The 16,413-nt window shown below is 36.6% G+C and overlaps 1 protein-coding gene across 1 annotated transcript; it reads right to left on the bottom strand.

The window, feature by feature from the left end:
- Window positions 1–478: 478 nt before the first annotated feature.
- Window positions 479–3,059, bottom strand: LOC116196225 (plant intracellular Ras-group-related LRR protein 6-like). The gene is made up of 3 exons (XM_031525845.1): window positions 2,586–3,059; window positions 1,520–1,689; window positions 479–1,350 (listed from the first exon to the last, which is right to left on the bottom strand). The coding sequence occupies exons 1-3, from the start codon at window positions 2,784–2,786 to the stop codon at window positions 657–659; spliced, it is 1,065 nt and encodes a 354-aa protein (XP_031381705.1). The 5' UTR covers window positions 2,787–3,059; the 3' UTR covers window positions 479–656.
- Between the last annotated feature and the right edge of the window lie 13,354 nt (window positions 3,060–16,413).

The following is a 16,413-nucleotide window of genomic DNA, read 5'->3' on the forward strand; positions in this document are numbered from 1 at the left end:
ACAATGTAAGGGTTTATAATGTATATTTATTCATGTAATAGTTCCGGTAGGAGAGTGGACGGTTCAAGTGTCTCTTCGAATTTACGGTGTCAAAACGGGCGAGTCGAGTGCAACCCTAAACCATGCGGTAAATAAATAAAATGGCAAGCCTAGCAAGTTAGAGTATCGAAAGGGCGTGTGAGATATAGGCCCATACGTAATAGAACTCCCGAATTCGGAATTTCCGGTTTCGTACAAGACCATTGCCTTAGCATTCTAGGTGTATCCATATCCCTAGACCCGGATGACTCACCGGCTCTTGACCTTCGGGTCGTAAACAGGTAGTGGCGACTCCTTCTCACGTGCGTCCGTCGCGCGTCCCCGGGAAGGTGGACACTCCCAAGCCGCGTCGCATTTAGGCACGTGTGTGCCCCGACGAGACGAAATTTGGGTGCGTACACAGACTAAAACCAAAATCAAAGTATATTCACAAATCAAATAATAAGAACATAAATCACTACATTGTATTCACTGATTAACTTTATGCTTCTCGATGGACTGTTCATCACGTTGACATAACATGGAAATTTACAAATAGAATAAACAAAAGGAATGATACAAAATATTATTCTATGCAGGTATCACGGACGCCATCCCGCCTACTCGTATATCATGCTTCATTTGGCGGAACGATGTTTTGGCGAGAAGAGCCGCCACGGGGAGAAAGCTGCCATGTTCATCGATGAGATGTAACTTACAGAACGAGAACCATCGAGCATTTTGGATCCTTTCCTCTCTTCATCATTTGCATGTGGAGTAGTACATCTTGAGTTGAAGGTTCCATACCTCACCAACTTCCTGATCCAGGTCTTCTTGTTCGTCTTCTTCCTCGGACTTATGTGGTTATTATTCATCTTCTCGCTCAAGTACATCTTCACCTCCTCCACGCCTTGCCGCACCACCTCCATGGGTGGCGAGACGAGGGGGTTCCCTTCAATCCTAAGCTTCCGGAGCTTCCCGAGGCATCCCATGGAGTCTGGCAGTGCCCTGATGTTGTTGTAACTGGCGTTGAGCTCGACTAAGGAGAGGAGGAGGCCGATTGAGTAGGGCAGGGATGTGAGGTGGTGGAAGTTCTGGCTCACATTTAGGACTTGGAGGTCCGTCAGATTCTCAAGGTCCTCTGGAAGCGCCTGTAGCCAGTTCAAACTGACATCAAGGTGGCGTAGAGAGGTTAGATGGCCAGTGGACAGAGGCAGACGCACGAGCTTGTTGGAGCCGACTATTAGTTTTTTGAGGTTGATGAGCTCGAAACCGATAGTGTTGGGAAGCTTGACCAACTGGTTGAAGTTGACATTTAGCTCTTCCAGGGATCTGTGTAGGAAAAAAAAAAAAGGACCAAGAAAGTAATATTGTTACTAACTTCGACAATTAGAGCTGAATTATACACAATTTATCGCTGCCAAGAACCCGAACCACACAAGATCGAGGGCACTGTAGTAATGAAGTGTTTGTGATAGAGAGTGGGGAGGGAGAGGAAGACCTGCAATTCTCTATGGTCTTTGGGAGCAATTCCAGATTGTTTCCAGCCAAATTCAAGACTTTGAGCTTTGAGAGACAACCGATCGAGTTGGGGAGGGCTCTCAGCTGATTCGAGTGCAGGTCTAGAACCACCAAGTTAAGCATCCTCGCAATCAAGGACTCCGGTATCATCTGCAAACAATCGATGGGACGAGAAGATTAGTTATTACTTCAACTATATGTGTTTCACATACACGGAGGACAAAATCGATAATCCAACATATGAAATGCCACAAAATCATGTCTGTCTGGCTTACTTATACCGCCATCAGATGGTCATTTTCTTGTTATACATATATTCCGTGTTGCTTCTATACAAGCATGTAGAATACCGGTCGTTCAATTTACCCAAAAAAAAACAATTCTTAATTAACAAATAATAAATCACACGTCAGCTTAACAAAATTAATTAACCCTTTAGAGCATGTGGTTGAGTAACTCAAAATTTCGCCCAAATGATGTCAGTGTTTTTATTTTTTTCCGTGAACAAAAAAGAAAAAATCTTGATCAAACAGATGACAAGTCGGTCCTTTTAAAGTTATGCTAAAATGGGCTCGATGGCAAATTATTTCCGTAAGATGGAAAAATTTTCACGATTGCAAAAGATGGTCAATGAACCTAGAGAAGGGCATAGATAAGAGAGAGGAGATGAAAAAGTAATTACGGTTATTGGAATTTTTAAGCGTTCCGAAATGTTCAAATAGAGATTTGGCAGCGATTCAAGAACAACAACTCTATGATTATTAATTAAGCGTTAGAACAAACTTTTCTTCCGGTGAGACAACAACCGAGGTGCTCTAAGCCTATATTATATTAGGCTGGGACGAATTCCTTTGCTCTGGCTTGCTTCCAAACTTAACTAAACCGCGAATGAATTATTAGTTGAATGGAGTGGATCATTGAGATAATTCTTTGTATTTATCTATACATGTATATATATATATATATACACATATATGTATATATCTAAATGGAGAGAGAGAGAGAGAGAGAGAGAGAGAGAGAGAGAGAGAGAGAGAGATTATTACTTGAAGATTGTTGTTGGAGAGATCTAGTTTGTAGATGATCCTCAAGTTCAAGGAAGGGCTTGGGACAAGAGACTCCAAATTCCTCCCACTCAAGTCGACAGTCTCAGGCCTCTCTTGTTCCCTCATGGAAGATGATCTTCTCCTCTCCATCATCACCTTCTTCCTAGAGTCCATCCTCACCAGCTGTGGCTGCTCATACATCAGCTCCTTATTAATTACCACCCGAAACCGCACTTCCGAACGGATTCTTTCAACGGGATCGTTGCTTAGACCCGTGCACGGGGTTCAAGGCAGAAGGGAAATAAGATCTTTATCGGTTTGTAAACTATGGAAGTATGGCGCCGAGCAATACCCCTTGATGAAAGGCGTCGTGTCTTAGCAAGCCCTCAATTAAGATGTGTACTCAGTTTTCGAGACCCTGCGGTTTATTGCCTCTTCCACGCTCGGTTTTAAGAAAGAACTTTGCAACTTTCGAGGGGTTTTAAGAAGGTTTTGTTACGTATAGGGGAATGTTTTTAGGTTTAAGGAGGTGGGAACACACTCTGGTCAAGGCTTAAGAGAGAATATGATGGAGAGAAGGATCAGAGCTCGCATGTGTACTTCCATTAAACCTTTGAGAAGGAAACTGTTATATTTATAACTAGAGAGGCTGCAAGGACGTACGGAAGAGGACGAGTGCCTCGTGGGTATTGATGCTCTCAATTATCAGTTTATTTATTCACTTATTTATACTTATTTTAACGAGAATACGACCCGTCTTTAATTTATTAGTTTAGACTAACCATCATCCGAGCATTCATTTGGCTTTTTACACGACATATTGTTGGAAATTTTGCGACGGCACAGTATTATAGATAAAGTTTGCTCACATAAAATTCAATTTGTCAATTATACCATAAATCGTGATGAAGTATGGTTTAGGTTTGTGGTCCTTGTCTTGTAAAACGAAAGTACAAAGCCGTACGCGAAGGAGAGTGAAGCCACGTCCTTCTTAACTCCCACTTGATTAAAGTCAACGGCTTGCTGAAGTTGATAATTTTAGATGGCTAGACTCCCTTTGATTTATATATATTTTTTTTCCAGTAACCATTTCATTGATATTTACATTTATTTAGTCTTTTGTGTTGGACAGATTCCAAGTGGCTGTTTTGTTTAATAATTTCGTTGAAAGTATTTAAAACAATTGATGAGCTTGCCACAACCAGCATTTAGTCTATAGTTTTGCCACAACCAGCATTTAGTATATAGTTGTTGGCAGGGGTGTTCGGGTTCGGATATAATGTTTTATTCACGATATTCGGATCTTACCCTGTAAGGAACATGTTTCAAAATTTTAGAATCGGACCTTACCTGTTGAATCCTGAAACCGGAACTTATTCGGAACCTGTGTTATACTACAGGTTCCGAGTACTCTGTTAGAACCTGTAATTTTTTTTTTTTCGCTAAATAAAATTGAAAATATTACGTCCAGAATCAGTAATTACGCAAAACATAATGTCGATATAGATTTAGATTAATCCACTAAACAAAGAGTAATATGTCTCATCAATCCATCCTTAAAACAAAATATCTATAATACTATCAGGTCTCACCAAAGACACACCTATCGTCGTCGAACCAAAATTGCCGACTATAAAGAATGCGAAGCTTTCATCGAGAGAGAGAGACAAAGAGAGGAAGATGGTAAAGTAAAATGGATAAATATATTTGAATATAATTAGGGGAAATTATTATCAAGTTCATGTATCAGTTTTAGTTTCGATTCTGGATACACTAGAAATTGAATCTGTTTTTACCGTTTCTAATTTAAATATCCGGACTCTACCTTATTTTAAATACGAGCTACTCGGACCCTATCCTAACGAGTAGGTTCTGACCGATTCCAGATATACCTGGTATCTGTGCACACCCCAGTTGTTAGTATTGAATTTCCTGTTATCTCGATTGTTTGATAAATAATACGTGATTTAGACCAACTGGTGACGTAAGAATTTGGAAATTAGCCATCTGACATGACTCATGTACGACAGCTCGACTGGTAATGGGCAACTATTGTAAAATGTTTTAATTTCGTTGTTCAACAAAAGCATCCAATTCTTACATCATCGTTTTATACATTGGGAGCGAGGTTTTGATTCTCAATTGATTCTCGGACTTTCAGGAAAAGGTTGAATGATCCTAATTCACAATAATATTGACTATTTCGATTAAACAAATAATATATGATCATGATTATTTTTAGATCAATGGGTTCATGAAAAAAAAAATGAATTGCAAAATAAAGAAGTCTCACTAAAAAGATCGAACTCACGATCTCTTGCTTTTGAATCACCCTCTTTAGTTACTGCACCAAGACATATTCTTCTATGATTATGATTTAATCTCCTACTTTTGATTATTCTCATGTTGGCAAACCATTTCTCTGTTTTTCTTTTTGGGTGACATGCAGACCCGTGAGGCCCGATATCAATTACAAACCATCCCTCATTTGATCTTTCCATTAAGTTCACTTATAATAGGGTTCATATTTTGTTATCAAGAAAATAAATTCTATCACATTTTCCTGATTAGATTGATATAATCCTTTTTTTTTATCTCGATTAGATTGACCCATTAATTTGGTGACGCAAGAATTGGAAATTAGCCATCTAATCTGACTCATATACGACAACCCTATTGGCGGTATTATCGCCCGAAAAAAAAAACCTAGAATCTTGGTAATTGGCAACTATTCTAAATGTCGTAATGTCATTTATAAAGATTAATTTTATAAGTTTTAGTACAGTAACGCCCATTCTTCACTACTAGTTATGAGATTCTAATTGTATTCATTTCAATAAAGATTAATTTTAGAAGATTTAGTACAGTAACACTCATTCTTGTACGACTGAATGAGGATTATGTAGAATTTTTCGACGGTTTTGGGACTCATATATAGAATTTTGCTTACAAAATTCCAAGTGAGGACTATGTATATGTGTAACACTACTAAAAAATACACGTTTATTGAGAAAAAATATGGAGGGATTTCCTACGGATTTCCGAGTGACGTTTCTCGCAAAAATCACGTTAGATTTAGCAGTGTAACCCCGTTAGTCCATCTGGAATGCCCTCGAGACCACCTAATAAAGCTCTTCCAGCACATGGATTAGATTAATTGAGTCACCTTACGTTATTGACTTTGATTGGCTCATTTTGTTTTTTATAACAACTTGGGGCAGATATCTAATCTTATCTTATAGGATAAATACGGTTATGACATATATTTTCAAAGCTGATAAGAGCGGTTGCTTATAAAATTAAAGGGTAGTTGTCATTCATTAGTAAAATAGCTTCTTATTGGGGCCACCTATTTGGAAAGGGATTCAACATTAATGTTCTTTCAATCTCACGGGTTAAATAACCCTAAATCAATCAATTAGGATGTTAATCATGGCTAGCGTTACTCTAATTATATGGTTGATTGCACTAGTAGTTCAAAAAGTTTCATACATGTTACAAGTTGGTCCAAAAAGTTTTTTGGGTAACTTGTTGGTACATTAAGTTTCAAAACCGTTTCGATATAGTGCATTCCGTCAATTCATGATTGACGCCGTTAGCAAAATGCTGATATGGCAAGAATATTATAATAAAAAATATTTTTTAATTTTAGTTAAAACTCCAAACTTTTTAAAATTTCAAAACGATCTAAATTTTTTGAACTTTTTCAATTTTACCCTCTCTCTCCTCCACTGTTCATCGTCTTCCTCCTCCCCCTTCCATTGTTCATCGTCTCCTGCTCGCAAGCTTCGGCATCGACTCGTCCGATGCGGTAAGATTGCCCAAAGATCAAACCTTTAGCTGCTTCTGTGCGGAGAATTCTAGAGATTATTCGAATTTCGAGGGTTTTGGATTTTTTCTGCTTCAGATTTGGTGGTTGTCGGTTGGAGGTTTTGATCGGGAAGGTGTTCTGGGGTTGCTAGGAGTGGGATTGTGGTGAAGAATCTCGACCAGTCCTCTCGATCTCAACCAGCCTCTCCTCGAACCTCTTGAACGCCTCCCTTGGTTCGTCATCCTTGATCTAGTCCTCAGAGTCCTCTCTTTGCCCCAGGTAGATCTCGTCGCTCGTTGCCACCATAGCTCGTGCTACGGTACGAAGTGTCATCTGGTACGAAGTAAGAAGGAGGAGGGAGGAGGTTGGCGGGAGGCAAAGATCAGGGTGTTGGCGAGGGCGAGGGCGAGGGCGTCATCGGCGGAGATCAGGTGAGGTGAAGAGACAGAGAGAGAAAGAGAGAGAGAGAGAGAGAACTTGCAGAAGAGAGAGAAAGTTGAGAAGGAAGAGAGAGAGAGAATGTGGAGTACATTTTGAAAAATTTTAAAACTTTGGGTCGTTTTACAATTTTAAAAAGTTTGGAGTAGAGCGGCGTCAAACACAGATGACGGAATGTATTACATCGAAATGGTTTTGAAACTTAATGTATCAATAAGTTACCAAAAAAACATTTTGGACCAACCTAAAACATTCATGAAACTTTTTGGATCATCGGTGCAATTAATCCTTAATTATATTATCATATCTTATGTATTTGGTGCATTTTTTATTTTGTCCCAGAAATAGTAATGTATAGTGGGTCGATAAGTATCCTGGGCAGTTCTAATTATATCAAATAATAATTAAGATACAGAAAGAAGGGGCAACGGTTAGGAGCAATAGAAAAGCAAAGTGGTGGTAGCTAAGTTACGTTTGAGAAACATGTATCCGTAGAACTACTCATAAAAAATCATCGATGATCCTTCCTCATCATGTATCATGTGGAAAAAAAAACCATTCAAAAATGTTACAAACTGGTAAATAAAATACGTTAATCATATGGGCGATTGCCATATTTGTTAATGTTGGGACAATTCTATAGGTTTATTCTTCACCACATTGATGAGAGATAGGCTCACGGTTGCTTATATATGTTCTATGTACCCTCATGTGTTATATTCATGGACTAGAAAATGAGTTCAAAAGTTAAAAAAAAGAATAATATTAAGAAACAAATAAAGTGCCTCAAAGTTCGCTGAATATATAGTTCAACTAACTTTTTTGACCTGTGCATTATACAGATTCGTTTTCATATCTCTTTTGTACATATTTCGTTTACTTATTAAAAAAATAATTACTAATTATTAATTTCAATTTACAAATAACTTCAATAATTTTAATGTTGCCAACTAGAATAAGTAAATTATTATAATGATAATAATAATTTAAGACTATATTTCAATAAATATATATCATATTTTTAATAACCTGTTAATATAGATTTGTTGCATATATTAAGTTTTGTTATTAGGATAAAGGTTTGATTCGTCTTTTTGTTAAACATTGCTTAAGAGATCCTTTTTATATCTTTTGCATTCAATATATGTATATGTTCAATTTAATGTACATACACAGATATATATATATATATATCATTTCTTACAACAATTACTTTGAATTTTGAAATATATATATTTACCTCTTAACATAATAAAATATTTTCAATATTGATCTTAAGTTTCATAAGATAATCAATTAATAAAATTATACTAATTTTCAATGCTTCAATAAATATTTTCAATTAACAGTCTCACTTATTGTACATTTTATATTTGATTAATCGTTCTATACGACATACTTACACAAACTTGATTACACATTTTTTAAATATGAAATTTTATGATACCCTTATTTAAAATATTTAATTTTTATTCTTTTATGTTGCAATATGTTGATATATTTTAAATCATCTCATTAGTTTCTTATATAATTCATTTTAATAATTTTATTTCATTAATAGAAAGTATTTATTGTGAAAGAAGTCAATAAATTTACTTTTATAATCTTATACTATCAAGAAAATTACTATTCTGACCATATTTATTATGCCGATTACAACTATATATATATATATATATATATATATATATAGATGGATAGATTAGGAAGCTGACTCTGGGCTCGTTAGGAATTCAATCAGTTGAAAGCGTCAACGGAGGATGAAGAGAAACACCACCGAACATGTAACAGAAGGGAAAAGTTCAGAAAAGTACAAGTGAAAATAATAATTCGAGTTATCGTGAAATCATATCATGTGAAAATTCAGTATTCACCAGAATTTGGGTACTGTTAATGAAATCGAGTCTATCCATCATCCGTGCATAATTGTGCATGTGTGGATGGCCTCAGAGGCTCCGCACCGAGAGGGGACCGACCTCCCTCAATCACTTTTTTTTTTGTTACAGTTACTGGTAAGTCATTCGACCAATTGCGTTTAACCGCGAGAGATCTGCAAGTGTAATATTTGTTGTTTCCTTTATATTATTATTTTTATGTTATTTTCTATCCTTGTGCTCGTCTGGATCAGTAGTTTGACCAAAAAATATTGATTAAGTATTCTGCTGGTGATGGCAAAAGAATATCACCGGTTCTCTACCGAAAAAAAAAACAGAATGTTACCAGCGTATGCTTAAATTATTAAAATGAAAATATATAAATGGAAAAATGATTTGGTGATGAAATTGTGTGAAACATTTAACATTTTTATATATTGTTTGGACATGGTCTCATGTCAATGTTTAATTTTTCTTTCGGTAGGATATCAATGTTTAATTTGAGATTGAGAGTTGGCTGGTGCTTAATTAAGTGATACATACAAGAAATTTTGTAGAGCAAAAAATTAAGTAATCGAAATATTTATATTGTAGTACAACGGCTACGAAAATTATATAAACTTAATCAATTTTTTTCTCATTTCCGAGCGGATTAAATTATCAGTGAGATTTCTTCAGTCCCGCAAAGGAATTCAATATACCCTCACGTAAGATTGAAATGGTTCTAGCCATCAGTCACGAAACTATTATTATTGTGATAATAAAAGTTTATTATATAGACTGATGATTATCTAAATAAAGTTCCCTTTTTCCGTACTGCTTAGATGGTACTTTTTAAAAGTTGTATTGATAATCGATACTAAATTTTCATTGTAAGCAACTTATCTCTCTCATTTTACACACGTACCCTTGAGGAGCAAGAACTAAAATGTACTTACAGCTCGTGAAGGAGGACATTAACAGTATGAGGACTTTAAGCTTGTGCAATATTGTTAGTAGGTAGAGGTAACGGGCACTACAATGACAATAGATAAAACAGTAGTCGATGTCATTGGGCAAAAGAAAAAGAAGAGAATAGGAATAGGAAGAGAAGAAAAAACTTAAGATAAGAGAAAACAAATTTAAATAAAAAGGAAAATTAATGATATGTATCTATTTTCTTTAAAATTTTTCTTCCCTTTCTTCTTTTTTACTCTCTCAAATGTGTACTTTTGTATCCATAAAATCCCATAAAAAATTTGATTGGGACTTTGAAAATAATTTACCAATGGCATGATGTCTTAAATAATTCTTTAAACAAATTAATATAAATTTTGAAAAATTAGTCAAAAAATTATAGATTTTTTAATCAGAGGATATACTGTAATTCATCAGAAAATATCAATCTATAAAATAATTTTAAAAAATTATTAACATTAATTATAAAAATGCATCGATACAAATGTAAATAGGAAATATGACAGAGGAATTGCGAACGTTGAATGGAGAACTTATTTCATATTTGATATATTCAACAGAGTGAATAATTATGGGAAAGAACGTATTAGATAGTTTTTATAGTGGAAAAATATGAAAATGTGCCTTGAAATCGAAAGGTCATGAGAAAGAATAAGTACAAGTTGGTTTTTGAAATTTGAAAAAATAAAAGGGTTATGGTCGAAGAATGAGATTACAAGAAATTTTTTTTTACGATTAGCAAAGTCTAAGATTAAGAATAATTAAAAGGAGAAGTAATTAAAATCCGAAAGGGAAAATAAAAAAGATACAAATGTAAATAGGAAAGGGGAGAGAGGAACTGTGAGCATATGGAAAAGTTATTTTATGTTTGATGCGTTTGTCAGAGTGAATAATTATGAGAAAATATGATAAGTAGTTTTTATAGTGAAGTATGAAAGGTGCATTGAAATCGAAAGATCATGAGAACGAGTAGGTATAAGTTGGTTTTTGATACTTGAAAAAATAAAAGGATTATGGTCGAAGAAAAAGAATACGAAATTTTTTTACCAACGATTAGAAAAGTCAAAGAATACGAATAACCAAAAGAGAAGTAATTAAAAACCGAAAGAGAAAATAGAAAAGATACAAATGTAAATAGGAAAGGAAAAGGGAGAGAGGAACTATGAGCGTTGAATGGAGAAGTTATGTTATGCTTGATGCGTTTGTCCGAGTAAATAATTATGATAAAGAACATACTAGGTAATTTATATAGTGAAGAAGTATGAAACGAGGACTTGAAGTCGAAAGGTCACAAGAAATAGTACATAAAAGTTCATTTTTCTATTAAAACGAATGAAAAGATGCCATGCTATTGAAAAGATGCAATGAATGGAGAATGAGCGATAAATGAGCAATAGAACATGTGAGACAACAAATGTTGAGAATGAGCGATGAATAGAGAGTCGAAAGTGTGTGAAAAAAATTTATACTAATAACGCACACCAAAAGTATGGAAGTAAAATGTGTGAAAAGAAAGAAACTTAAGAAGGATACGAGTACTTTTTGGAACAAAAATTGGGAAAACAGGAAATTCTAAAAACAACCACGTGCTTCATAATGATGAGACAAAAAATGTATGAACTTGTTAGGACAACAAATATAAAAATAAACATATGGTCCAATGAAATTTTGAAATTATAAATCGTTATGAAAAATAATAGAAAAAACATACATGTGATGAAGGGCTAACTCGATTGAGAAATATGCGAGGCAATAAAGCGTCGAAAATGAGTAATGAATAGAAAGAACTAGTTTATATATATAATTAAAATGTGCGACCAAAAGTTACGAGTCAAAATATGTGAGAAAAAGTCACGAGGATATAAGGATATTTTTGAAGAAATTTTTTCGTACTATAGTATAGATATTAGTTGATGTTGACGACAATATGAAGGAATTATTAAAAGTAATTATCTATTCTTATATTTCGTCCCAATACAAAATGTCAATATCAAAAACTATATAGACATATATATGTATTTTATTTTATATATGCCTTCCGGTTTCCCTGGTACTTTCGTCCAAAATCATCCAAAGACATGTTATTTTGCCTGTTTAACAAATAATACATCTGTCTCCCAAGATTCGACTCGCCTACGTAAGAGTGCCATCGATAGTCAAAATTAATACATCATTCCTGCTCACAAATCGATAGCGTTTTTCAAATTATTATATTCCATTGTAAATAAAGGTTCTCATATTATAAGTCGATGTTTTTGTTTTGTCAAATAAAGTGGAAATTGTTTATAGATCATTTCCCCTCTCCAATAAGAAATCCTTAAAAGACTTTCCCTCGGAAAAAAACCTTCGCCAGAAATTTTTTGCGATGGATTTCTGAAGAAATTTTCCTCACAAAGTTCCTGTGAAATTCAAAATTTCCTTGGAGAAATTCAAACTTGATCTTTTTCAAATTCTGTCAGAAATTAGAAATGCATAAACATATATGCACTTGAAGTTCGAACCCACAACATCGGAAAGTGAATTGTTCGTTTGTTTGAAAAATATTTTTAAAAAGGACTCCGCCGGAAAATATTTTTTTCTATTTTAACTTTTTGAGGGAATTTTCGATGGAAATTCACAATTTTGCAGCAAATAGTTCTAACGAAATGATTTTCTTGTAGTGAAGGTCCGTTTAATTTGATCCTTCCTTCCTCACTTGGTTCTTAGTACTTTAAGTTTAGGAAGGGCATAGAAAGGAGCGTAGAAAACAATGTAAATTAGTGCAAAAGATAAGGAATGAGATTTGGTACAGTGACCCAAGTCGTTATCGGACCATGAGGTCTTGGATTTAGTTCTCGTCAATGTAATTTCAGTGCCCATTTATTCAACTTCGGTATTTCTATTTTTGTACAAGAAAATATGCTTCTCCCATAACAAATACAAAAAAAAAATACTGCAAAAGACACTAAAGTTCATGAACATTATCGGATATCTCCTCGGGAATTCTATAATTGACTTGCAATTATGATGAAAGAATATAGTCGAAAGTTTTCCACAAAATTCCTAGGATCTTATAACTTCTATTATAATGTGGACTCTCTGATACATGTGCAGAGTACGATATGTGGCCATCGCCACGAGTAGGTTAATGTTTTATACACCAATTGTTGATACGTGAATAGTCACATATCCTAAAAACTAGTACTACTAAAACCATATATTGTATAGAAACAATATGCAATTCGTCTCGAGGCATGAAAAATCTGGAGCTTTTCATAGATAACTCTATATTCAAAGAAAGATGAATGACAAGATAAAGAAAATTAAGGGTCCTAATTATAGAGGACCATCTAAATTCACCGCATGGTGACTAAAACTTTTAAGTGACGAACATTAAAGTAGTTCTATTCATTTTAAATATTCTTCTAGTCGACAAAAATCTATACATGTAAAATATGTATAAATATATAATATGTCAATTTGCTCTCTACCGATTAAAATATGGTCCAATCAAAATGTACGGTTCTGCTTATGATAAGGAATTAGATTAGATTCCTGAGACAACCTGGAGAGTTTCAATTCTGTATTGTTGGGCTTATCTTTAAGTAATAAGCTACCTGGTTTACTACATGTAATTTGCATTGGATGACATGTCGATCGTAAAATTACACTGTGAAATACCCACTGAGCCTATAAACGATTGGGCCAATCGCCAACCAAAAAACTCGAGATAATATGTTGTGGTTGTGCGCACCCGAATTTCATCTAGTCGGGGCACGCGTGCGCGCGCCTATGCAACGCGGCTGGGAGTGTCCACCTTCCCGGGGACGCGCGACGGACGCACGTGAGAAGGAGTCGCCACTTGCCATTTTACGACTCGAAAGTCGAGGGCCGGCAAGTTACCCGGGTCTAGGGGTACGGGGTACACCTAATTGCTAAGGCATATGGTCTGCGAAACCTGAGGTTCCGAATTCGGGGGTTCTGTTACATGCGAACCTATATCTCGCATGCCCTATCGGTACTCTAGCTTGTCTAGGCTTGCCATTTTTATTTAATTACCGCTTAATTAAGTTCCGCTCATCTTACGCGTTTTGACACCGTAAATTCGAAGAAGAAGAAACACTCCAACGTCCACTCTCCGACCGGGATTCTTACATGAATAAATGTACAACATAAATCCTTACATTGTCCTCTCAAATAAATAAAATACAAATTATAACAACTGAATCCCGGTCGAATCGCGTTCGGTTATTATTCCACTCGTGCTCACCGTGTGGTTTGAAAGACTGGAATTGAAATTAAGATGCGCGCTCAGTGTTAGGGGGTTAGACCCTGTGATCTACGGTTGGGGCGTTGGACCCCTTATGGATCGTATCCTAAGGGATCGGGCTCGATCCGCATAACAAAACAAGTGCAATAATGTAACAAAACGGGCATAAATAAACAAACAATTGGGTTTTATTATTGCCGAATTTACGTGAATTAACCAATTATTAACCGGGGTATCTTGGCATGCAAATCCTACCCTAAACAGACAAAGTGGGTACAAGGTGTGAAATCGATCTAGGATCGCCTCGGGAAGGTATTTCGCACTTGGGATTATTTTCGAGGACTTGACGTACGTGACGTCTGTTGTCAAATCTTATGTTTGTGGGTTGCTTTTAAAATTGTTCTATGTTGTGACACTACGGTTGTTACAGGTTATTATCAAACATTGATTCCGCCTGTACATCCTAAAACCTAGTGCCTATCCCACTATTGCCCATTTTGTCTTAGCCGAGTATACAATTAATTCGGTATTTGTATTTTGAGCTAATCCACCCGAACTAACTACCCGAGACTATGCTAGAATAACAAAAACTCATCGGTCGGATAGGGCGGGCTATGCAGATGAACCTGCGCCTAGATAGGTAGCCTATCCCTACCCTGATACCGCATGTTTCTCTTATTCTAACCCTAGGGGGGTGTCGCTAGGTTGCAAATAGACGATTTTGCCCTTGAGATAAAAATTGTTTTCGGGAAAGAGAGATTACGCGGTGCGGGCCACCTCGGCCTGTGACCGGCGCTAACCGATCCCCTGGACCTTCCAGGGTTGTCAAGAACCCTAAAAGAGCCAAAAGATCGGTTAATCTATCCGGAAGTGATCTAAGAAGAACTTCCACGTCCAGACCTGAGTTTCTTGAAATCAGGTGAGGCCTCGAGTCAAGACGCGCAAGTCCTTCCTAGACATCCATGTCACATCGAACTACGTGTCTCGAGTTTTATAAAATTTGCAAGTTTTGAGAAGGGCACCAACGCATGTTGCAACCTATCGACGCGTGTTACCGGTTTATTACCAATTCGTACAAAATTATTAGGGCCAAGTGAATTAATTAATCGTGTGAACGTCCAATTACCCCGTTAGTGAAATTATTGATTAAATTAATTAATGTTTTGCCAAATGCTCTAAATATTCGGGTTTCGGACTGTCGAGCCGATCATTGATGGACCGTCCGATGCGAATCCTAATTCCCGATCGCCTTAGGTTTTAAAAATTAATTTTAAGTCGAGTTTGCATGATTACCCCGATTCATGAGAGGTTTCGATTTAAACGATAAAGCATTTTAAGCACAGATCGAGAGTATATCACCACATCAAGCACGGCGAACATACAAATTTACATAACCGGTGCCGCCATGATCATGATAAACACATACAAACATACACGCAAACACGATATCAACGAAATCGATAAAACGGCACCGATTCATGGAAAGCGGAAAATCATGCAAAGCACACACGTTGTCATGCCGTATACATATAATTACAAGAATAAATATTTAAACATGGCACACGCGCTGTCGGTCGGTGATCCAAGTAGGAAGGGCCGGATGTCTTTGGAAAATGTTCAGGACTGATTTGAAAATTCCGAAAAGTTAAGGGACTGATTTGCAAATTCCGAAAAGATCAGGGACTGATGTGAAAATTCGAAAAGGTTCAGGGGACTAATGTGAAAATTCCGAAAAATGCAGGGACTAATTTGAAAATTGCAAAAAGTTTAGGGACTGATCTAAAAATTCCGAAAAGATCAGGACTGATCTGGAGATTTCGAAAGTTCAGGGACTGGTTTAAAAATTACGAAAAGTTCAGGACTGATATGGAGATATTAGAATGACGGGGACTTGACTGGAAACAATTTTAAAATTCGGGGCAGATCTGAAAAAATAAAAATGCATCCTCTGGACTGAAATGAGACAAAATGAAAAGTTCGTAAAATCGAGTTCGCGACGAATCCGATCACCCACACGATCAATAACACTCATTTCACATCATATTCATCCAAGCAAACGTAGATATTTGGCAAATGAGCCCTAAACATGCCACTAAATAGAGGATTTACCTAGTTCGGGAAGTTGAGGGATGATTCTGTAAATAAAAAAAAAAACTGGCGGGCGAGTTGGGCTGGGCCGGTCTGAACTGGATTGGGCCGAGTGGGCCTGCTGGGATTTGGACTGGGCTGCGCTAGGCTGCTGGGCCAGACTGGGCCGAATGGGCTGGGAATGGAATGGGCCGAGATGCTGTTGGACCAGTGCTGGGCCGGAACGGGCCGAGAGTTGCTGGACCTGTGCTGGCCTGGAACGGGCCGAGAGTTGCTGGTGGACTGAGCTGATTCGGGTACCCGGCTGGGTTTGGCAGACCCGATTGGAGGAAGAACACCTGGTCGGCAGGAAGGCCGGTCCGAGCGGCTCGAGCCGCTTCTCCACGTTGGCTGGGGAGGCTCGAGCTCTCC

This window comes from Punica granatum, chromosome 2, assembly GCF_007655135.1.
Source record: "Punica granatum isolate Tunisia-2019 chromosome 2, ASM765513v2, whole genome shotgun sequence".
Lineage (NCBI taxonomy): Eukaryota > Viridiplantae > Streptophyta > Magnoliopsida > Myrtales > Lythraceae > Punica > Punica granatum.